General features: G+C 40.3%; 1 protein-coding gene across 2 annotated transcripts in view; it reads right to left on the reverse strand.

Annotated features, from left to right (window-relative positions):
* Positions 1–420: 420 nt before the first annotated feature.
* Sec61a2 (SEC61 translocon subunit alpha 2) overlaps positions 421–25695 on the reverse strand; it is a 31601-nt gene continuing 6326 nt past the window's right edge. Inside the window, exons 1-12 of one of the 2 annotated variants that reach the window (XM_040755525.1) lie at positions 25206–25362; positions 23410–23477; positions 21459–21524; positions 15760–15838; positions 13082–13213; positions 12842–12951; positions 7943–8096; positions 6959–7119; positions 6500–6697; positions 4741–4932; positions 3310–3386; positions 421–1515 (exon numbers count right to left, since the gene is read on the reverse strand). In XM_040755525.1, the coding sequence (XP_040611459.1) occupies positions 1329–1515; positions 3310–3386; positions 4741–4932; positions 6500–6697; positions 6959–7119; positions 7943–8096; positions 12842–12951; positions 13082–13213; positions 15760–15838; positions 21459–21524; positions 23410–23477; positions 25206–25212 (1431 nt within the window). In that variant the 5' untranslated portion in view covers positions 25213–25362 and the 3' untranslated portion in view covers positions 421–1328. Of the gene's footprint in view, positions 1516–3309; positions 3387–4740; positions 4933–6499; positions 6698–6958; positions 7120–7942; positions 8097–12841; positions 12952–13081; positions 13214–15759; positions 15839–21458; positions 21525–23409; positions 23478–25205; positions 25363–25695 lie in introns of those variants that run through there. The other variant, XM_040755524.1, reaches the window with a different exon arrangement.

A 25695-nucleotide genomic window follows, 5' to 3' on the forward strand; every position in this document is an offset into this window, starting at 1 on the left:
CCTCCTCACAAACTCTTTACTTGCCTACATTTTTAAGAAGCTGCCCTTTTTGCATTCATTTTTAAAACACAGAACCCCGAGGATGTTTCCAGTGTCTGACTTCCACTTATCTCTTGCCTCTGTTATCTGACTTCCTGATCCCAGCTAAGTCAGTACTACCTCCCATTCCTACTAAGGAAACTGATGACTGAAAACTGTACTTGAACCAAAAACTAAATTTGGTAATTTTTTAAAATAAAGTATGTACTCTAAAAAATACTAGAGTATGTTTTGAAACACTTTGCTTGTCCCTTTCAAATATGCCATGAGTACCGTTCAATTGTCACTGCGCTTTAGAATTTACAACTGAAGTAGGATTGCATTTAACTTCTTTAAGCATGTCTGGATGGGTTCCATATAAATACACTGAACCTACAGAAATAATTTTAGAGAACATTTAATATATCTCTTTATTTTTCCAACACAACTGCGACAGTTTTATTAAATAAAAGTTTATTGTCTACTGTTTATATTTGGGTCCTGCTATGCATATAACAGAGTCCTAGTCTGAATTATTCATTATCCACTCAATTACAGACACTGCTTGAAAACAGGATCTTGCTTTAGGGACTTGGGGAAGGGAGAAAAGGTACTAATGGGGCATCATATTGAGTGACTATTGGAAGTAGAAGGCATAGCCAGTACAGTTGGACAGCGCTCATAGCTGTCACTGGAAGAGGACAAATGAAAAGCAAAAGAGGAATTAGAAGCAATTGTTTCCAGTGACAGATATAACTTCAATGCTTGATTTTTGCCCATCCAGGCTGAGTGGCAGTTTGGAGATGGGACAAATAAAGATGGATTGGGGCTGGTGAGGGAGGGTAGAGAACATGGATACGATGAGTTAAAAAAGTATAAAAATTATCTAAAATATACATTAGATATAAATGTTCCATAACTCAATAGGGAAGCTCAAAAATACTGGATAGTGGCAATTTGCACTACGTTTATTTTTAAACAAGGGAATATTCAGAGTTCTGAATGTTGTGTGCAAAGCTAATCCATGTCACTGTCTTGCTGTCTGATCAACAGCTAGGCAGATAGATACACTGCTTCCCAGCGTCATGGGCAACACTAGATGGACAGTGTCAACAAATAATGTAAACTTCAGTTTTAAGGCAGCTGGTACTAATGCTGCACACAGACTTAGCTCGACGCCCATTTCAGAAATGGGACAATTAGCACTGAAAACAACAAACTGGGGGGAGGAAAGGGAACCAGCATTATTTGACAGAGACAGTATGTCAAAATATTTTCCCTTTCACACACGCAAAGAAATATATGAACATTTAGAAAAACAAAGCACCCACCCCTCCAACTTCAGCCTGTTCCTTAACAAATATTTCAAAATACTGATAAATAATAGTAACCGCAAGCAGGATCCCAGTGCCAGAGCCAATGGCCCCAAGGAAGTCTGCTAACACTGACAGGGCACCAATGCACAAACCCCCAAAGGCAGCTGCTGTAGGGATGTACCTGAAAGACAAAAGAACTCCCATCAGGCAGTGGGAGAGACAGGAAAGAAAACACAATAGCTAGAGGCAACACAATGTACAGTTTCACTTGAAATGGTTCCCTCCAAAGAAATAAACTAGTCAGAACAGGCCCTCACTAATAAGACACTTACCCAACATATGGGAGATCAATTAAGACAATGATTTGAAACCCCCAAATTTTAAAAATGAATAGCTGTGATGTAATTTTTAGGACAGATGATTAGATTTTATACTGAAATTTAAATAATAGAAAAATGGAATATATATTTTGTATATATACATATTGAATATATTTTATGTGTACATTTGCAAAAATATGTACTCTATAATTCATATATTTTGCATGTTACAGTATATATAATATATATTAGACATGTCTATATCTTTAAGTTGGCCTAGAACTCATAGAAATTCATCTGCTTCAGCTTCCAAGTGCTAAGATTACATTAACACTATCACTTCTGACTAAAATTTGGAGTATTTTTGTTTGTTTAAACTGGATCTCATGTAATGAGGGCTGGCTCATCCTACCTCCACTTCCAGAGTTTCAAGATCAAAGAGACATATGCCACCATGTCTGGCTAAAATATGTAGTATTCTTAAGCAGCTATCCTTAAGTTCCCTCTTGTAAGGTAAAAAATAAATTTCAAACCAAGCATATATATACACAGAGGCAAAACACTCATACACATAAAATCATTTAAGATAGGAACATGCCAGGCATTGGTGACACACCTTTAATCCCAGCACTAGGGACAGAGACAGGTGATCTCTGTGAGTTTGAGGCCAGCTAGTCTACAGACAAGTTTCAGGATAAGCTCAAAGCTATAGAGAAACCCTATCTTGAAAAACAAAAGGGTGATAGGAACACTAGCTAGTGCCAGTTCAAGAAACTGCTGAACAAATAAGCAATGTACACACAACTGGATTTCGTTGTACTGATTTGATACTCATTAGGCAGCAGCCCAGGAAGGCCTTGAACTTACAGTAATACTGAGCCTCCAAAGTGCTCAAGTTAAAGGTGTGAACTATATATTTCAACTGGATATATTAAATGGTGTATGAATTTTATCTCAATAAAGCTGTCACCAAAGACCTGATGCCCCAAACAGATCCCATTTCCTGAATGTAAGGGTGCCAGTGTTTTAGAGTTTTCCGGTGGCTCATGTGCAGCCAGTCAACACTGAGAACTACTGATTATGTATTATTTTAACACTGGGGTAAGCAATGAAAGCACATTTTCAATTTAAAATTATGTAGGTTGCCTAAACAAAACCTGAACAAGGACAACACCAGTAGATATGCTAACACAGAAGGGGCCCCATCCCTAAACAAACAGCCATAGGCAACTAAAGAAGACTGGGAGCAGGAGAAGATAGCCTTCCCCAAGGAAGAGCCCCAGTTGGTTATCCAACACCAAATGGTCACCTCTAAAATCATGTATGTACAAGTAACATTATAAGACTCTGCAGATTGTACTTATATTTAGGAATGGATATGTATACAGAAGAGAGAGAGAGAGAGAGAGGGAGAGAAGAAAAAAGGCGAGATGCTGTGAACTTGAGAGACAAGTGCGGGGAGTACACTGGAGGGAGAGAAGGGGAAAATGATATTTCCAAAAAATAAATTTTAAAAGATTATAAAAGGCCAATTTTTATGTAGAGAACAATTAAGTTTCAGTTAAATTTTACTTCTCTTGTGAAGGGTAGACAACTATGAGTCTGAATAAAGCAGTGAGCCTTAGAGGTAAAAAGAAATGGCCTTGTGAGCTTACCTGTTCAGTTCGTGGACCATGGAGGTGTCTCTGTGGCCTCTCATCACCATCTGCTGCTCTTTAAGCTGCTTAGCCACCTGGCCGAAAAGAAAATTGAAATTAAACTCTTCACATTGTGTTGCTTTCCATACTGAAAGTATGAGAGCCTCAACACTAGTATTGTATCACTGCCAAGCATATGCTAGCCATACATTACATCTCTACTTTCACCATTAGTTGTTGTTACTTGTTTTTTTAAGACGGTTTCTCCCTAGCTGTCCTGAACTCCCTTTGTAGAACAGGCTGACCTTGAAATCAGAGAGATCCACCTGCCTGTGCCCCCAGAGTGCTGGGATCAAAGGCATGCACCACCACCACCTGGCTACTCTAATCATTTTTTTTAGTTAGCTCTGTAAAAAGGTTCTGAATACTAAAGAAAACAGAGGGTTTTGTTTTGTTTTGTTTCTTGGTTTTTTGAGACAGGGTTTCTCTGTAGCTTTGGAGCCTGTCCTGGAACTCTTTCTGTGACCAGGCTGGCCTCAAACTCACAGAGATCGCCCATCTCTGCCTCCCAAGTGCTGGGACTAAAGGCATGCACCAATACCATGAAAAAGAGATTTTTGAGTAGGACTGAGTTTTAGAGGACCACAAAGCCACAGTAAAAGTTCAGAAGAACCAATTTTTAGCCTGTTAGGCATATGTCTCACTAAGAATATATAAACAAACTAAAAATTATAAAAGTAAGCCGGGCATTGGTGGCCTACACCTTTAATCCCAGTACTCAGGAGGCAGAAGCAGAGAATCTCTGTGAGTTCAAAAGCCAGCTTGGTCTACAGGCTCCAAAGCAATACAGAGAAACCCTGTCTCAAAAAAAAAAATTATAAAAGTAACATATTTTGGCACCAAAATACTATGTTTTTTACAAAAGGTTTTTTTTGTTTTTCGTTTTTTTTTTAATGTTCATTAGTGTTTTGCCTGCATGTATGTCTGTGTGAGCTTATCAGAAACCTTGAAACTGGAGTTACAGAGAGGTGTTAATTGTGCTGGGAGCTGAACCCAGGCCATCTCTCCAGGCCCACAAAAGTTTTTGTTTTATTTCATTTTTTTTGCCTTTTTTTTATTGAGCTATACATCTTTTCCCCATTCCCCTTCCCTCCCTACCTTCCCCTGCCCTCCACACTCCCAATTTACTCAAGAGATCTTGTCTTTTCCCCTTCCTAGGCTGATCTGTATATGTCTCTCTTAGGGTCCTCTTTGTTACTTAGCTTCTCTGGGGTTGTGCCCGTAGGCTGGTTATCCTTTGCTTTATGTCTAATATCCACGTATGAGTGACTACATATTACATTTGTCTTTCTGGGCCTGGGTTACCTCACTCAGGATGGCTTTTTCTAGTTCCATCCATTACTAAAGCTTAAATCATACAAAAGTATGTTTAACTAGTCACATACTTACATCTTTGGCTGAGGAACCAGAGACTTCTATCCATGTCTTAGAAAAGAATGCACATGATCCCAACATGAAAATGATATATACAACTACATGGACAGGATCCTCAAATATGGCACCCATGGACTCAGGAGGAGACAGATAGTAACAAAGGCCTCCAACAGGGTAGGAACGAGCAGGTCCTCCACCACTGACATCCTATCAAATAAGAAAATAAAATGTCAACATACCTAATTGAGAAGACTAGGGTTTTTGTTTGTTGCCAAGGATTAAACCCAGGGCCTTGAATGTCAAGCATGTGCCATACAATGAATTGGACCATAAACCTTAAGATTTGTCTCCATTTTGAGATAAGGTTTCACTATGTTGCCCAAGATGACCCCAAACTCTTGAAATGATGTCCTGGTTTAGTTTCCTTTGTATTTGAGACTACAGATGTCATGGCCATAATATATATACTTGAATTTTTCAAAAGTCATAATGATGATTTAACTTTTTAAAAAAAGAAGCTTTTTCATTATGTGAGTGTATATGATGCCTGTGGGTTGGTATATGCATGGCACAGTGCAAATGAGCAGGTCTCGAGACAACTTCGTGGAACTGGTTCACTCCTGCCACCTTTTCATGGAATCTGGGGATCAAACTCAGTGTTCTACTTACACAACAAATATCTTTACCTGCTGAGCCATTTCACCAGCCCATGATGTTCTGAAACACCTACAGCCAATCAGCCTATATAATTTAAGAAGTTAACTTTGCATCTTTCATTCCTTCAAAAGTACTTTATTTTGTCCAAGACACTTTGCATGGATCATTAACAGAAGAGTGAGTTTTAAAAATATAGATCTACGCCGGGCGGTGGTGGCGCACGCCTTTAATCCCAGCACTCGGGAGGCAGAGGCAGGCGGATCTCTGTGAGTTCGAGGCTGGGCTGGACCGATAGCCTCCAAAACAATACAGAGAAACCCTGTCTCGAAAAACCAAAAAAAAAAAAAATTAAAAAAAATATATAGATCTACAACACCTGGAGGACAGAAATACAATTTATAATTAATCTGACTACATTCAGAATCTGTAATGTTTTTCAACTCTAGGGATGACCACTGCATTTTGTAGTATTAAGAAAACAATCTTGCAGGGTTGGAAAGACGACTCAGCAGTTAAGAACACTGACTGCTCTTCCAGAGGACCTGGGTTCAAGTCCCAGAACCCACATGACATGACAACTAACTGTCTGTAACTCTAAAGGATCTCACACCCTCATACAGACATATATACACACAAAAAACAATCAATGCTCATAAAAAATAATTTTAAAAAATGTAATCATGCAAGCCAGGCTTTAATCCTAGCACTGGGGAGGTAGAGGTAGACAGATCTCTGTGAGTCCAGTCTGGTCTACAATGCAAGTTCCAGGACAGACAGTGCCTCACAGAGGCTACACTGAGGCAAGAAGACGGCCTAGTCTGCCTGGCTATATAGAGTGAAACCATGTCTCTAAGCAACAAAGAATACAAAACAAAATCACTTTTGTGAAAGCAACTATGATTTTTAGCCTAAAAAGCTATTCAAATGATATATGAAAATGCTTTCCATACAGTAAAATATTAAAAACTACCTAGCCAATCTTAGTCTTAGAACATTTACCAAATTTTCAAAATAACAAAACAGTACTGATAAATTTCAAAATGCTTCACTATCTCAGTTAAAAATACAACTATAAAACACAAATTTTAAATATTTAATAAAAAAAAAACATACTTACAGCCCACTGTCCTAGTAAGTTTACTAAGAAGTTGCCACTAAATCGAACAGACAGCATCTGGGAAATGACATACAAGTTTGAAACTAGGGCAGACTGGAGAATTATGGGAATATTCGATGTGTAGAAGAGCTTGATGGGATAGCTACTGTACTGTCCCCGATACCGGGCCGACTTAATGGGCAAGTCAACACGAAACCCCTAAAAATGAAATAAAGAGTAAGAGGAACTGCATGTCAGAAGTGCAGAGAGAGGAAAGGCTGCAGCAGAGTTGACAAAGCAGCAATAAAATGTATTCCCTCCCCACAGATCCCTTTTTTCTATTTTATAGCCAATATTTTCCACCTTCAAACTAGGGCTGACTGGTCCTTGAAAAACTGACTTGTTAGACACCATCCTTTCAAACAGCATTCTTTTTACAAGAAAAAAAAGCAGTTCCATTAGTGAAAATGTTACACTTACCTGAAAATATATGACAACAGCAAACACAAAAACTGTGGCAATGAGGTTCATAAGATTGGGGAGGTTCTGCCGATAGAAGGCCTCCCTCAAGGCTCGGACTTTGTCTGTCCTGGTGGCCAACAAATGAAACAAAGCTATGACTGCACCCTCAAACTCCGTACCTGAAAAATCAAGACAGAAATGAACTGTGGATGCCTCTTCCAATGTTGCCTCAAAAGTCTACACAAATAATTTGAACTTCAAGTTAATTTACCAGTTCACGACTGTATGTTGTATGGCACAGCCATGTGTGTGGGTTCTAACGTATTTCTATCATGGAGGCAAATTTCAACATAAATCTGCAATTGTCCTTCATAAAGGTTTGCCTCTCTTTTAGGGAAAGGAAGGAAGTACTTTTAGGGATAATAAAAAGCAGCAGCAAAGCAGAATAAAAATGTCAGAATCAGAGGGGGGATGCTTGCCTTTAGTTGATTGCACCAAGAATGTTAATAAATTATCAGTACTATTTACTTAAGGCTGGGATCAAAGTTAGACATTGACTAGTTAGGAAAGGAATACGGGGAAAACAGAATGAAATCTTTCAAACCTTAGGTGCTATTACAAAGCCAGTTAGAGAGGCAAGGGTATGAGTGCTCTCAGAGGACGGCCAAACAGTAATCCACTACCTTTCTGTCCCTCCGGGAAAGCTGCAATCGGGGAAGTAAATGACTCTGGCAGCAATGGCTTAAGCAAGGTCAACAAAATTGTAATACTGTTTGCAACCACTGGAACTTTAAAGGAGCAGAGGTTAGAATGAATGCACTCTTTTGGGCTTACTACTGCATACTTCATACATCTCTGCTCATTAAGTTTTAAACAATTAGCATTCGTGGTCCCCTAGGGTAGCAAACTGGAGTGGCTACAGGCATGTGCTGCCGCATTATAGACTCATTTTCAGCATACACCCAGCAAAACTCGTGCAGTTGCAGTCACTGTGCAATGTACCTCTGCCAGTGTTAATGGTAGTGGGACTAAAGGCCTTCCAGACAATGGTCTCACAGATGTTGGTGGCAATAAAGAGGGAAATACCAGACCCCAAGCCGTAACCCTTCTGTAGCAGCTCATCTAACAGCAGCACAATCAAACCAGCAACAAACAACTGTGGGGAAAGAAATGCACGTAAGCGGAAGCAAGAATAAACTCAGGAAGGGGCAGACGAATGGCTATTTCACAGTTTGTGCATCCCCAATGTCAGACCTAAGCATTGCTCTTCACCACTGTGGAATCTGCACTTCTGGTCTGTTCCTGTCTAGTCGGGGCCAATTCTAACAATCAAAGGACTAGGAGTACTGCCTCATTATATAGCAAACATTTCACCTCAGAATAATATTTATGCCAGCTGGATAGTTTCCCTTACAATGTTTAAATTGTGCCCATGGTTGGAGGCACTAAATAATAATCACAGCTTAGAATTTGAAAGGAAGAAACAAAATATTCCAAATACCTTCATATAAGTTAAAGGCCAAATAAATTACATAAAAATTAAAAGATTCTTCACTCCCTATTGGCACATTTTACAAAGTACTATACATATATATCTTCTATGTAATACATATAGAATAAGCCAAAAACTACAGCACAACTATGTATACAAATTGTAATATAAAAATTCATGCTTTACTTTTTATGACAAAGATTGCATATAAATTTGATAAGTTAAGATTTCAGCATAAGCTGGGCGTTGGTGGCGCACGCCTTTAATCCCAGCACTCGGGAAGCAGAGGCAGGTGGATCTCTGTGAGTTCAAGAGCACCCTAGTCTGCAAGAGTTAGTTCCAGGACAGTGTCCAAAGCCACAGAGAAACCCTGTCTCGAAAAAAATCAAAAGATTTCACCGTATTTTCTAGCTCCTTTCTTCCCCCCTGCCCCCACTCAATAAAAGCATACTAGGTTTAGCTTATGGCTATCCTTGGAGAGGATACATCTATAAAAACATGTATCAATAAATCAATCCATTAGCTTCAGTCATGTGACTCCTTCCTGACTAGAATAACCTTACTGAGAGGGAAATAAGGCATGCTTGTGAGCCTTACTAGCTCACACAGGTCCCTACTCTACACACTCCTCTACAGAAACAAGGAAGCATATCCACTTCCTCCCAGCCCAAACAGCCCACCCGCATTACACACTTTACCTGTCAAGGAACATGTCAAACTGCACTATATCATTTGAGCATGCTTACCTTATACACTAGTTTTTTGGTTTTGTTTTGTTTTTTAAACAGCTATTTCAGTGGTTGTACAAAGTCTTATAAAGTTTTTAGTTTGACTCTCAAACAACTGGAAAAAGGGGCCTAATTCTCAAAACCGTAAGATAGCTCATAGAAACCTTTCACTATTTGAAAATCAAGTTTGACATTTTGACAAAGTAAGAGAAAAGTTAGGGCTGTGTTTTATTTTAACCACAATTAGTTAATGACCAAGTTGATTACTCCCAGTCACAAATACAGCAACCTATGCTCACTAAAAGGGAGAGTGCCTACTCACAAATCAGCCAGTCAGGGTTCTGATAGATGGCCTGTCCAAGGACACAATAACTGAGGTCCCTGTGCAGAATAATACTGGCCTACAGAGCACTTCATGAATACCCTTTGAAAATGAGACTCATCTTTTCCCAGGAGGAGTAAGGAAGTATAAATGATTCTAAATGAGAAATAGTTTGTACAATTTGGAGAATAGGAAAAGAGACAGTAAAATACGATGCATTCTTGTGAAAGAGGAAGAGGAAGCAGAAAAGACAGCAGCATGTCCATGAAGCCCAGTAAGAATAGAACCGTTACCAGGTATACATGTGGAATGCACTCTATGAACCTCTGAATGGGTGTAAAATCCCACTGGATATCAACCACTTAGTTTGACAAAGCATACTTACCTTTACTATGTGCCATGCACAATCATACTTTCTATTTAGTTTTTAATTTCAATCAAGACCCAATTTAGATTTCAAAATCAATTAGTGAAAAGAGCACTATGTGAGTGAAACAAAAACAAAGTGAGAAATACCTTCTGTAACAGCATGCAAACAGTTTTCAAAAACCTATGTTTCTAGGTGAATACACACTGATCCAATCATAGCTCTTCAGTGTAGTCACATATTTTCAATGTTAGCAATTCCTTGAAAAGACACAAATGGGCCACTGCCCATCAACAATCAAATATGACATTATTTTATCCATAGACACTAAAAGAATTCATCACGACACAGATATTTATACACCAGAATTCATGTCAACAAGCTAATATATAGTTGTTCATTTCATTTTAGAAATATAATTAGATTGCTGCATGTGCAAAAGGCATTAAAATAGCTTAGATTGCTCTAAAATCCAACTCACCTAACCAGCCCAGAGCTGTTAAGCTACATTCCGTGACACTAAGTCTAGCTTTTGGAAGGTACAAGACAAATTACACTGGTACAAAATGTTCTGAGCACTTGATACTAGTTCTGAATGTCTTTAAAAAAAAAAAGTTTCAAGGCTACTTTATGCTAAAGGAATATTGTTGTAGTAGTGCATATTTAGCATTTTCAAGGCCCTGGATTCAATCCTCAACTCCAAAAGAAAACAAAAGTTAAAACAAAACAAAAAAACCCATAAAACTTTATTTGCTGCATAAAGCAAATACTTTAAAGCAATGGTTCTCACAGGGGATTGGTGGCACACGCCTTTAATCCTAGCACTCAGGAGGCAGAGGCAGGTGGATCTCTGTGAGTTCGAGGCCAGCCTGGTCTACAAAGTGAGTTTCAGAACTGTTAACATGGAGAAACCCTGTCTGGAAAAAGAAAAAAAAAAAAAAAGCAACAAAAAAAGCAGTGCTTCTCAACCTTTCTAATTCTGTGGCTATAAAATACAGTTCCTTATGTTGTAGTAACCCCAAACATAAAATTATTTCATTGCTACTTCCTAAACGAAAGTTTGCTACTGTTCTGAGTTGTAATTAAGTACCTGATATGCAGGATTTCTGATATTTGACCACTGTGAAAGGGTGGTTCAACCCCCAAAGGATCATGACCCACAGGTTGAGAAGCACCACGTTAAAGACAGACAACAAACAAAAAGAAGCATGTTGTGCTATCAGCTGCACCCTCGGCACTGCAGCAGCACATGAAGAAATCCTAAGCACTGAAGGATACTAAAGTCATTGTCCAGAGAATTCTTCTCTCCCCATCCTCTGCATCTCTTTCTTCTCCAACTCCCAATGGCTATGTCAAGCAAGTGATTTGTAAATGGAGAAATAAAGGAACTGTTATTCTCTTGGGATACACATCTTATGCTGGAAGAGAATACACTAGGCCTCAGCAAGTTACCAAAGACCCAACAATTCATTAAAAATCCTGCCCTAGAACACAGACAAAATAGTTATAACCCATTAGAGGCCATCCTTATTAATCATGTCAACAGACACTTACAATCTAACTCTCTGCCCTGGGTCAGGCTCACTGAATGCTTTCTTATTTGACCTGCTTCTTATAAGGTTTAATTTTTTGAAAATAGGTAAACTATATACATCTGAGATAGTGATATTTCTCAAATACTGGCATTTGAGACTATTTTAAAAATATTTTCTGAATTTTATCTTTTGAACTAACCTTAACCCTGAAAAAATCCTAAATTAACTCTGATTTCATACAATAGATAAAATGAATTTCCATGGTAACCAAGACCCCAATAGACACATTTTATTAACTTAAAACTTTAAAAAGAAAAAAATCTCCTAAACATTGTATACAGCCAAAACTATGTTGGTCTATCCTAAAATTTCCATTTTGGAAATCCATGAAGGGCTGGGAATGTGGCTAAGCTGGCAGCTTGCCTGCTATGCACAAAGCTCGAGGTTCAATCCCTAGTCCTGCACAAACCAGATAATGGTATAGCATATGGACAATGCTAGGGTGGGAGGAACAGAAACTTAAGGTCATCCTCAGCTGCATACTGAGTTTGAGGCCAGTCCAGGCTATATGACATTGTCTCAAATAAATAGATATAGGTGGATGGATGATAGATAAGTAAATAAATACCTCCATAGAACACTTTTATGTGAGTATATATGGTATTTTTCAGACATTAAAATTATTTAGATCATAATTTTGTATTCCATCAAGAAAGGAAGGAACACTGTTAGATGCCCCAGTACACACCTAAAATTTGAGCACTCAAGATGTAGAGGCAAGAGGATTACAAGTTTGAAGCTTGCCAGTTAAACTACAACAAAATATCTTATTACAACCAATTTGGTTATTTCAAACTGTTATTACTGTATTTTCTGTAACTAGCTGTTTCATTTCAGTGATAACAATTTAATGTTGCACAGGCTTGTCTCTTAATTGTGGTTCAAGAACACTGCCCTGCAGCCTCCCAAACAACTTGGACTGGGAGTTATACCACCATGGGGATTTTCTGAAGTGACTTCAGCCCACAAGTAACCTCAGACATCTACTATACCAACAGTGCATAAAGTAACCAACAGCTAAAATGTTCATCTCAGCAGCTATGGTCAAGCAGACAGCCACACATGGGTGTTGAATGTCCCATTGCTGCCACCTGGCTAGCAACAGCAGAAATGCACTGCTTACCGAGGGAATAAATCAGGATTTCAGAGACATCAGAATGTGGAAAGGCGTATCAGAGAACAAGGATAGAGAGGCATCCATTAAGTCTTTAAGTGACAGACTATGAAGCTTTTAGAATAAACTTTTTTTTAAACTAACACAACATGTATGTCACTTCAGTAATAATACTACAATTAAAATGATTCTGAAGAAAATGATTATGTCACTCACCTACAGAAGTGCTAGAAAAAAGGGACCAACCTGCTTTATTAGCATAGGAAAACACAGAGTTTCTTACCTGTATAATGATAAGGAGACAGATCCCAGCACCCATTTCCGCAGGGTCCCCGTACATCCCCGTCATGACATACACAATGGCTTGCCCAATGGTAATGATCATACCAAATACTGACAAAAAAAGGAGTACATGCTTACAACCAAAGATAAAAAAACAACGAAACCAAAAAACTAGAGGAAACATCTTTCCCACAAACACCCTCAAATTTGGAAAAAGCTCCTTAATTATATTATTGCTCACGTTTCTGGGCTCCATTGAACAGAGCTCTATCTTTGGGTGTATCACCAACTTCAATGATTTTGGCTCCAGCTAATAACTGCATAATCAAACCAGATGTTACAATTGGGGAAATACCCAATTCCATCAATGTTCCTGTAAAGGAAGGAAAATACGTAAACAACTTCTGTACCTAACTAGTACAGATCAATTTAAAACATTCCAGTCCTGAATAACATTTAATAAAATATGTGTAAATATTAACAAATTCCCATTGTTAAACATTAATAAAATACCATTTATTAACAAACCAGCAACATGCAATGGATAAAACGTGTTGTACTATAAAATTTTAATTTATATAAATTCTAAACTCAAAATACTAAGTCTTTTTAGAAAGAAGCATTCTGGGGCTGGCAGGTACAGCTAAGTTGTAGAGAACATGAGGCTCTAGGTTCAATATCCAGCTTCAAAGCAGGAAAACAATGTAAAAACTAAGAGGTTGGGACCAGCAAGATGACTAAGGCATCTGCCACCAAGCCCAACAACCTGAGTGCATCTCCCAGGATCCACATGGTAGAAGGAGAAAACTGACTCCTGAAAGTTGTTCTCCGACCTGTAAATACACACTGACATGCAAGCGCACATACACACATACACAAATACATTTTTAGTTTTAAGTAATGCGATATAACATAGCTTTGTGGTCGCATGCCACCTAACATGTAAGGACCTAGTATTTAATCACCAGCAACACAAAATTAAAAAAAAAAAAAGTGAACAGAGGTGGGGTATAGGTAGAGTACTTGCCTAAAATAATCCAGTATACTCAGCCAATGTGCTGAAAACAAGTGAAAACTGAGTGTTCAGTCTTCAGGGGAAGGACCATATTACCACCACCATCCCAATGCTCAGAGAACATCTCAGAAAAAGAGGTAGACGGAATAGAAGAGCTGAATGATGGGGAGAAAGGCTGTGAAATGCTGTAGTGCGCATGTTACAGCCATGGCACTCGCTAACCCATAGCAGACACAGAGCTTATAAACAGACTGCACAAGACTGAGCCACTGAACATTTGTCCTCGGTCATGTTGCTACGATAATTTACTCAGTTCCAGTGGACAGCTCCACAACCATGCCCTGGTTAAGCCCACTAGGTCACAAAACAAAAATAAAAACAAGGGCTAGAGAGACGGCTCAGCATTAAGAATACAGGCTGCTCTTCCGGAGGACCCCAGTCTGATTCCCAGTATCCAAATGGTAGCTCATGACTATCTGTAACTCCAGTTCCAGAGGATCTTGTGCTGGCCTCTGTGGGCTCTAGCCATGCATGTGGTGCAAAGACATGCGTGCAGGCAAAACACCAATAAACATAAAAATAAGCTAACGGAAGAAGAAAAAGAGACAGGAAAATGGGATGGGACTTGATGGATGTCGCTAATAGTGATGAGAAATGGGGATGCTGATGAGTGTGACCAGAATATATGAAACTGTTAATGAATTTGGGGGAGAAAAAGGGAGAGGGTGGTGCTGGTGATTTGGCTCAATGATTAAAGGCTTTGTGCCAAGCCTGGCAACCTGAGTTCAATCCCTGCAACCCATGTGGAGAGATCAGCTCCACGAAGTTGTCCTCTGACCTCCACATGCTCATTGTGATGTGTGTGAGCATGGAGGAGCATAGAGATACACACACACACACACACACACACACACACACACGATTTTTTTTTTCTTTTTTTCTTTTTGGCTTTTTTGAGACAGGGTTTCTCTGTGGCTTTGGAGGCTGTCCTGGAACTCACTTGGTAGTCCAGGCTGGTCTCGAATTTACAGAAATCCACCTGCCTCTGCCTCCCGAGTGCTGGGATTAAAGGCGTGCGCCACCAATGCCTGGCACACACACGATTTTAATAAGTAAATGAACTAATATTACTCCTATAATCTAAAAAACTACCAAAAACCCTACCATCTGTTCAATTATTTCCCCCAAACATACAATCACCATTTCTGAAATGTAAGAGGCCTCATGGTCCAGTGCATCACCTCCCGACACTGCAAACATGGGATTTTAATAAGGAGATGGCACAGTGGGTAAGAGTTTGTGGCACAAGCCTGAGTACAGAGTTCCGATCTCCAGCACCCACATAAACACCAAGCTGGTGTGGTGGTCCACCTGTAATCCAAGCTCTCAGGATACAGACATGGGTTGTATAGAGTAAACTAACTAGCTAGACCACCAGAATTGGCAGAACAGAAGTGGAAGATCTGAGAGTTCCAGGCCAGCCAGGGTTACATAGTGAGACACTGTCTCAAAATATATACGGTAGAGAGTGACCAAGAAAGACACTAATCAACCTCTGACCTTCACTGTACACACACGTGACCACACACACACACACACACACACACACACACACACACACACAATAAACCTAGTGTCACTATTACAAGCTGGTTTCTCCTCCTAAGCAATGGATTTCTGTTCTAGTTGCCCATATAAAACCACAAAACAGCCGGGCGGTGGTGGCTCACGCCTTTAATCCCAGCACTCAGGAGGCAGAGGCAGGCGGATTTCTGTGAGTTCGAGGCCAGGCTGGACCGACAGCCTCCAAAACAATACAGAGAAACCCTGTCTCGTTAAAAAAAAAAAAAAACAAAAACAAAACAGCTGCTTAATGATGGCAGGACGGGGGTCAGAGTGCATACCTCTGTTGGATGCAAGAATAACTCTCATCCAGTAGAAGGGATCTGCAGAATCCGATGACATGATCCCAAACAGTGGAATCTGAAACATCATAGAGAACACTTCATGAAACAACAAGGACACTCTTAATTTAAAATGCACTTGCTTGGCCTACAATGCCTTTTAGCTATTTCTAGTAAAACAAGCTTAAAGTTCTCTAACAAACACCAGAGATCATTACTTAGTAAATACTCCTGTAAGTGCAGAGGAATACCCCTAACAGTGCTATACATCTAAAAGTAGCAAAAAGATCAATTTAGTCATTTTTTTCACCACAATTAAAAAAAATACTCCTAACAAATTAACACATGTATTTGCCAAGACATGGAATGACTTTGTAAACTGAGATTATTCACCAACTAGAATGACCACAACCCTGATTTAAGAACCAAGGAGATGGCGCCGGGCAGTGGTGGCCCATGCCTTTAATCCCAGCACTCAGGAGGCAGAGGCAGGCGGATCTCTGTGAGTTCGAGGCCGGGCTGGACCAACAGCCTCCAAAACAATACAGAGAAACCCTGTCTCGTAAAACCAAAAAAAAAAAAAAAAAAGTTTTTAAGCTCCAAAATATGCCGCCAGAAATTTCAAATAACTGAATCTCTAGAATATTTGAACTCTTAGTAAGCTAGGTGACAGAATTGGTAGTGCAGAAGGCACGGCTGGTTTGTGTGCACCCTGAATCTGTGACAAGTGAGGAGGAACGAAGTCACTGTGTAGGAACCCATTAGCACGAAAGGGACAGTCCCTATCTAAGGCCCCTGGAATAGAACCATCTATACTTCCTCTGGTGCTGTCAGAGTCCTTAAACGTTCAAATAAGTTGCTAAATTGATTTTCTGTAAAGTCTTTCTTTTAGCAAATCTGACAAATTACTAACATAATACAGTACTTTGGAAAACCCAAACACTCCACATTCTAATGGAAACCTGAACTAATAACCATATGGAGATACAGAAAAATGAACACTAGAAATCTTCAAAAGCAGTGGAAAGCCAAAATGGATGGGACTGCAAGTTGCAGGTCTGGAATGGGCTTGTATTTGCCTAGTATGCTCAAGGGTCAGGGTTCACCCCTAGTGCTAAAAATGAACAAGATGGCAAGTTGCAGTTACATTACAGAATTTTCCCCCCTGACACATAATAAAATATAAACAATATAAGAATAAAAGCTAATCCAAAATAAAGTCATAAGAAAAGGAAAACATCTCCAAAGCAGCTGTTCAGTTAGCCTGACTGTTAGATAACTTGGTAGGATTTAGAATCACCTAAGAAACAAGCTTGAATATGTATACCAAAGTATTTCCAAAGGCGTTTAACTGAAGAAGGAAGTGCCCTCCTGAAAATGGGAGACCTCATAGGTTGGGTCAAGGGATCATGCAGGCTCAGCATCAGCATTCATCTCTCTCTTTCTCTCTCTCCCTCTCTCCTCTCCTCTCCCTCCCTCCCTCCCTCCCTCTCTCTGTGCTTCCTGACAGCAGACACAATGTGACCAGCCACCCTTTTGCCACATGGACCAACCCTCAAGCACAGGAAACTATCCCTTTCTTAAGTTGCTTCTCTGAAGTCTGTTGTCACAGAGAGGAGAGCAACTAATGCAGCCACTAAACAAGAAAAAAAGTGACAGATTCAAAGCACTAATAGCCATGGTGCAGCACACTGAAGATCAGTAGACAGCTGCCTACCAACTACCATGTGAAGCTAACAATCCCCAGAGTGCCACTAACATTCCAAATGTTGAGAAAAGGAAACTACAGATAGCTTGATTCTTCATTTTCATTCAGAGGAAATAGAAGCAGCAGCTAAGAGGGGAGGAGAGGGGGGAAGGGAGGGAGGGAAGTTGATCGATGAGGGTGAGCCTCTAGGATGGAACTGAAGATTATGGGGCTATGCTAAATTTGAGGACTGAGGAATGACCAGAACTAGAATGGAATATAAACCTCCAGAGCAAGGTGGTAAGAAGCTCAAGACAGACCGGAAAAAAAAAATGCAGGATTCTGGAAGCATCTAATGTAATGATCTCAGCTTATCTCACCTCCCACCATTCCCTCAAGCTAGAGAAAACTGGCTAGAACTTGTTTTATGTTCAGTTGAAATTACCCACACTGGGCAGATCTGCTCAAACGTGAGAAACACAAAAAGCAGCCACTTAGCAATTATATAAACACAAGGAAACTAGGTAACACAAAGGCATAAATGTGCCACAGCATGAGACACTCCTGAGAAACAGCACTGGTTTCTAGTAAAAATTGTTGGGGGGAAGAGTATTTTTTATGATGGAATAATGAATATGTCTACCTTACATAAGCACCCTAAGGAGTCAGGAGAGAGGGAGTGTTTTTATGTTTTGTTATCATTTAACTTTAGAGACAGGTCTCTCTAAGCTGTCCAGCTGACTAAGCCCCTCAGTCTCCAGGGTAGCTAAGATCACAGGCCAATGACACTAGGCCTGGAGGTCATTCTTTTATGTTTCCTTCTTGGGACCTGGGTAATGATTTAAATCCCAAAACTTCCCTATCTGTACTTTTACAGGTTAAAGTTTGCTGACCCCTATATTAGAAGACTCAATATTTAAGATAACTCTCATAAATCAACCTTAAAATTCTCATAAATTGACCTAAAAAAAGCAAAGCAGCACATACATATATTCCCAAAGGACTTTCTTACAAAAATACACATAATGATTCTAGATGTCTCTATGGAAATATAAAGGACCTAGAGCTGGTCCTTCTCAATAAACAAAGCTGCAGGACTTTTCCTACCTGATCAGTGTAAAATGGAATGTCAGAATCCAGCAGCTGCTCCAAACACAATGTATCCAGCTGCATTCCCCTGCCATAGATACCAGCAGGCATCCATCCTACTGAGACATTTGAGTTCCTAGCTAACAGACTTCCAGGTGCCAACATCTTTCTAGCCTGAGAAGTAAATTCACATCAAAGTGAGCACTGATAGCCACACATCTTGTTCTTTACCCTCTTTCCTGTCTCCTGCTTGGGAATAACAGAGGCTGACTGTAGGCTCAGGCTGTGAAGCATCCCCCATTCTCAGAAATGTATAAGAAGAGACCCATACTTCCGTCATGTGGGATGACTCCTTTCTTCAGAGACCCACCATGCTGTCTCTGATGCTGGGGCCTCAAATCTCCTCACAGCCCCCATTATGCTATTGCATCTCTTTCTATCCATCTATGGCATTAATAACTCATATTCCCTGTGTTACTTAGGGGGTCTATTGCTGTGAAAAAAACACCAAGTTCAAAATCAACTTGGGGAAGAAAGGGTTTATTTCATCATCTGGTGAAGTCAGAGAAGGAGCTCAGACAGGAACTGAAGCAGAGGTCTTGGAGCTATGACTATTGGCTTGTTCTGTTTTCTTATGCCATGCAGGAACACCTGCCTCATGGTGCACCACCCACAATGTGCTGGGCCCTCCCATATCAATCAAGAAAATGCAAAGAGCATGATGATACACACCTTGAATCCCAGCACTCAGGAGGCAGAAACAAGCAGATCTCTGTGAGTTCTAGGCCAGACTAGTCTACATAATGAATTCTGGCCAGACATATAGAAACCCCTCTCAAGAATAAGCACTGATGTTGGGCAGTGGTAGGGACTGCCTTTAATCCCAGCACTTGGGAAGCAGAGGCAGGCACATCTCTAAGTTCAAGGCCAGCCTGGTCTACAGAGCAAGTTCCAGAATAGCCAGGGTTACACAGAAAAACCCTGGCTCTGAAAAAAAAAGCAAAACAAAAAAGAAACTTCACCAAATATTCATCACACACAAAAACATTGCTCACTATCATTTACCAAGAGAATTCAAACTAAAACTGCACCTATTAGGACAGTAACTATTCACAATAGATGAGCTAGTTGAAAATAAACAGAACCGCCGGGCGGTGGTGGCGCACACCTTTAATCCCAGCACTTGGGAGGCAGAGGCAGAGAAACCCTGTCTCGTAAAAAACCAAAAAGAAAAAAGAAAGAAAGAAAAGAAACAGAACCTTAGCACAAAGACACACGGGAGTCTCAACTGGGGGTGCACAACAGGCAAAGAGCACTGAGCAGTTACCATGCAAGACTAGCAACACTATCCTAGCCACGTTCTCCTGAGAACAGGAAGTCTTGTACACAAACATTCACAACAACCTGTTTCAGCCAGAAGTTGCACACAAACAGAATGTCAATGGATAAGTGAATACAGTGACATATTCACACAACAGAAACAAAAACTGCTGATAAGAATAAATCTCAAAAATATTATACAGTCTACACACCCTGACTACATACATATATGTGGAATTCTAGAAAAGACAAATCATAGTGATAAAGGGCAGATGAAGGCTTGCCTAGGACTGGGGGTAAGGAACAGTGGATGAAGCATTACAAGGAGCGTTTGAGAGTACCAGAAATGTTCTGTACTAGCTTCTTGGGTGTATACATCTGCCAAAATACTTCAGAATGTGCAGTTAAAACTATTTGTACATATACCTCCCTAGATTTTTTTAATGGGGGGATGAACTATAAATGCTTGCTTTTATATATATATATATATACTTTCTATGTGTGTGTGTTTATACTAAAGAAAACATTAAATCAAGTACAGTAGCATAAGTATTTTAATGACCATTTAATGAACATTTCATTCTTCAACATACATGGAGCAGCAAGATCGCTCAGCTCGTTAAGGCACCTACAACCAGCCCTGCCAACCTGAGTTTAATTCCTGGATCCCATGGAGTGAAAGGAGAAAATCAACTCCCACAAACTGTTCTCTGATCTCCACACACATGCCATGGTATGAGGCAAGCATGCACAAACACGTGCTCAAGCACACACACACACACACACACACACACACACACACACACAGTATTTTTTTAAAAAAGCTAGGATATAGTGGCCCACACCTTTGATCCCAATTTAGGATGCAGAGGCAGGATGATCTTTAAATTCAAAGCCTGCCTGGTTTACAGACCAAGTTCCAGGACAGTCAGGGATGGGAGTGGGGGTTTGGGGGAGCGCAGGTAGATCTCTGAGTTTGAGGCCAGCCTGGTCTACAAAGCAAGTTTCAGGACAGCTTTGAAACACTGTAGACAGAGAAAACCTATCTCAAAAAACCCAAAATACAAACAATGTACTAACAATAATAATAATTATGCCCCGCTTATAATGCAACTCAGTCATACAGTACTTGCCTTGCATGCACAAGGCCCTGGATTGGATCCCCAGATAACAAATAAATAAAAATGGCAGAACTCAGAGCTGAAGGGATGGCTCAAAAAAAAAAAAAAAAAGCTAGTCCCTGCTGCCTTTCCAAGGGACACAATTTCAATTCTCAGAACCAACACTAGTTACTGGTAGCTCACAACTACCTATAACACCAGCTGTGGAGGATCTGACACCCAATTCTGGCCTCCATGGGCAACTGTACATGTCTCTCTGTCTCTCTCTCTCTCTCTCTCTCTCTCTCTCTCTCTCTCTCTCTCTCTCTCTCGTCTCTCTCTCTCTCTCTCTCTCTCTCTCACACACACACACACACACACAAATAAAAATAAATCTTACCAAAAAAGGCAGCACTCAATATATTTCAGTATATTATTTTATCAGTTTTTCTAATCAAGACCTTAAAATAATACAGACATATATTCAGTAATCTGGTACATACCTGACAGCACACTAAGAAAATGAAGAGTGTTATAGCAGTCCATAGTACTTTCTCTCTAAACTGAATCTGTACAACAGAAGCAAAAATTAATGATCAATCAAAACCAAGAAAAACAAACTCAAACAAAACTCATTAAGGCGCCATTACCACTCCCCATTAGGTATGCTCCTATTCTTTATACACCCTAACTTGTTCCAGCTAAGATAAACAGCCAAGCATATCAAACCTAAGTCTCTTCTTTTCCAAAAGAAAGGTATTATTTGTCAGTATTCTGTGTTCTTTGTATATTCTAGATGTTAATCCTCAGTCAGCTGTACAGTCAGTGAGGAGTTTTCGTGTTCTGTATGCTGTCTCTGCATGCTTTTTCCTTTGCTGTGCAGAAACTTTTAATTTCATGAAAGTTCCATGTCAGCTGTTGACATTATCTTCTGAGTGACTAGAGTTCCATCCAGAAAGTCTCTACATATGCCTGTATCTTAAGATGCTTTCTCTATAGTCTTTCTTCTCATAATTCAGAGTTCCAGGTGTTACATTAAGGTTTTTGACCCACTTGGTACTTATGAAATTAGAAAGATTTGACTATAGCTTATAATAGTTAAGTCTTTATGTCCAATTAGAACCCATGTGCTGCCACAAAAAAAAAAGATAAATATAAACATGTTTCATGACTGAGAGGTAGTGGTGGTGCATGGCTTTAATCCCAGCACTCAGGAAGCAGAGGCTGACAGGTAGATCTCTATGAGCTTGAGGTCAGCCTGGTCTACAGAGTCAGGACTAAGACTACACAGAGAAACCATGTCTTAAAACAAAACAAAAACCATGCTTCATGTACTCTGTATAAGGGAAAATAACTGAAGAGGAGGCAAGGTAAAGCAGATCTAATGCACATTCCAATCAGAAAGGGAACTGCATGAAATACTGAACAACTTTACACAGGAATCCTAAGATATTCACAAACTATGAAAATTTTGATTATGCCTAAAGTAAAACTGGGTAGCCATCTCTACCATCTCAAATCATTAAAAATTAAAAGTACTTCAAAATAAAACAGTAAGTCCAACAAAAGCTTTATCACTCTCTATGTCCCTATTTTGTTATTAATTTCCTAATAATTTCCTAATTGGTTATTAATATTTCCTTTCCCAGGGATAATATTAAAAGCATGGAAGAGGATACCTGATAGCTGGAAAATTTGAATTAATATTATTTCTGAATTTTTAAATATCCCAATTCCAAATATGCTCAATGATTGAAGAGCAATGTGGTTTCGGTATGATACCTTCTAAACACATTCCTAATATTTCTTTCCAAACAAAAATTCAAAATATGGGAGGTATATACTTACACAATTGTAATTTATTATGTAAAACAGTTGGTACTCATCAAAACACACTCAGCAGATTAATATCATTAGCTAGCAATATACACATCGTATACTAAAGAAATTATAAAATACCAACGTGGCCAGGAGAATATCGTATCTTACCTAACACACAGGCCAAGAAGCACTTGGGTTGGAAACATCATAACTTAGAGCAACATTTTTGATAGAATAAGAATACTACCTAGTCTTAAAAAGGTCTATTAACCAGGGCCAGCCAGATAGTTGTGGTGTTTTAAAAGAGGCCAGCCCTATAGGCTCATATATATGAAAGTTTAGTCCCTAGTTGGTAGAACTGTTTTGGGAATGGTTATGGGGTGTGGCCTTGTTGGAGGAGTTGTGTCACTGGGGGTGAGCTTCGGGATTTTTAAAAGCCCAGGCCAGGTCCAATCCTACCTCCCCCGTCCAGATAGATGGTGAAAGAAGAGAATCCATTCCCTGAAGTTGTTTGCAAGAGAAATAACATTTTTCCACTTATCCAGAAATAGTTGGGGTAAACAAATAAACCTTGGTGGTTTGGCTGAGTAATTCACTTTGTTACCAGCTATATTACTAAAATATTATACTTACTTTTCTTTCAGGCTTCTGAATTTCTGGTAGAACTGCACAGAAAGGTTTGATAACTTCTAAAAACTTGACTGCAAAAAAAAAAGTTATCAAGTTTAAAAATGCATCTTTGAACGGTTTGAAAAACAAATTTTCTTTAACAGCTGTTTCTCCCATCCACCCAAATTAAATAATCATGATGTTCTCAAGTTCAAAGGAGTAGGCCTGCAAGAGATAAAACACCCAAATGGCTACTGAGTAAATAATGAAGGAAAGTAAGTAATGAACCATGACTTTGCTTCTTTGTGCTTAAACCCAATCCTTATGTATATATACACAACAGTAAACATTCAGATCACCACTATGAAAAATAAGCAGATGCAGTTTACTTTGACAATGCACTAGCAGATAGTAGAACAGAGGGAACCTTTCCCAGGGATGATATAGTAGGAAATGAGCTTAACCTGAAGTATTGATTTAAGCAGCTTAAAGATAGCAACATTCACTAGGCAAAAAAAAAAGCAAAAACACAAAATCAGGATCTCCTACAGGCAACTTTTTAAAGCCTACAAACTCTACTTCATTTCAGTTAACCACATTCACAGCCTGGTCATTCTCCAAGTAACCTTATCAAAGTATTTACATACAAGAATCACCTCCAAGAACGGCAATTACACGTCATTAGAAACTACTGCTTTCCCACACCACTTCTGAAGTAAAATAAAATAGGATAAACCAAGGTTTAGGGACAGGCCTATCTCCTAAGTCCCGCTGGATTCACAGAGGTGGAAGTCACTGATGCAGGTGAGAATTTATAATTGCCATGTTTGTTATCTAAGTACAGGTTTAGACTATTTTGAAAGTATATCTAAATTCTGAAAACATTCACCTGTAATAAAAAAAAAAAAAATCTATGGGTCACACCAGGAAACGCCCCAGAGTCTCCTTATTCCTTTTCTTTCTCAAGCTACCCTCCAAGATTTCTTGCCACTTTATGATTTACTGTACTGGTGTCCAGGTTCAAACGATGCTGTTGCGTGCCGCCATGTATTGCCTACCCTGAGAATTCCATTTATCATTCGTAATTCAAGGCCAAGGGTCTGTTCTATTTCCTTTCCAAATGTCTACCAGTTGGCCAATTGGGTGCATCGCTTGGACCTGCAGTGAGGTATCCCTTTATACAAACATGTAAACTGCTAGGTAAATATTTGTGTGAATACATAAGAGAATGAATGTTTGGGCCAGGGCCCTGGAAGGATTCCCATAATACGAGGCCTCGACCCTACGGCTTGCACCAACTTACAGTTTTCAATTAACACTACAGAATGACTGGGATGAATATTTCAAGGAAAATGCTGAGCTACCGATCACATGCCTTTCCTCCCCTAAAACACATGCAATGAATCACATTAAAAAAAAAATGAGGGAGACGTATTCATCGCAACACGCCAAGGAAGCGTGATTGAGGAATTAAAAAAAAAAAAAAAGCTTCCTAAGATCCAGAAAAATCCCGAGTGGTCCAAGCTAAGGAGTGTCCTAACTCCCCGCCCCCCAGCCAATGGCCTCTCGGCGCCATCCACACTCCCAGCCGCCTAAGGGGCGCAAACCGGGACCTCTGGGACCCCGTGACCCGCCGGGCAAGGCCTCGCTGACCGGAGGTGACTTGGCGGAGGCCCCCAGGTCGTGCCATCCGCGGCGACCCCGGCGAGGCCTGCGCATCCTTGGCCGCTGTGACGACCCCATGGGGGAAGCGGCTCCACTGCCCATAGCCCTGAGGGACCCGCGACCCTTGAGGTTCCCGCTCGGGCCACCACACTCACTGCCCATGGCGGCGGCTCAGGACACCCGGCAAGGACCGGCCACCTCGCAGCTGCTCTCGCTCAGTTCCTCACGACTCTGGCCTAAGCGGCAAGAGGCTTGGGACACGCTTTCGCCGTCCCCGCAAGGCTCCGCCCACGAGTCATGTGACACGCGCTCTCAGCTCCTCCCAGACCCGCCCCCAGACCTGGCCCCAACCGTTGGACTACGGCCGCCGCGTTGCCATGGTCACCGCGGGCGCGGCGACAGAGGCGGAGCTGCACGCCAAGAGGCGGGGCTACCTGCCATAGTGGGCGTGTCTTGGTTGTCCTGCTCAATTCCAGTTCTTCCCTGAGGCCTTGGGGACCCAGGGTTTTTCCTTTTTCAGAGTTGGTTTTCCCAGATTAGGTTTCCTTGTCCAGGCATTCTGTTGGTCCCTTGAGGCCTAGGGTTGAGCTGCCAGAACCAGCCTTTTCCTTTGCCCCATTTTAATTGTAACTTCTTAGAGATTGT

Source organism: Mesocricetus auratus, unplaced genomic scaffold (genome assembly GCF_017639785.1).
Source record: "Mesocricetus auratus isolate SY011 unplaced genomic scaffold, BCM_Maur_2.0 Super-Scaffold_100013, whole genome shotgun sequence".
Taxonomy (NCBI): Eukaryota; Metazoa; Chordata; class Mammalia; order Rodentia; family Cricetidae; genus Mesocricetus; species Mesocricetus auratus.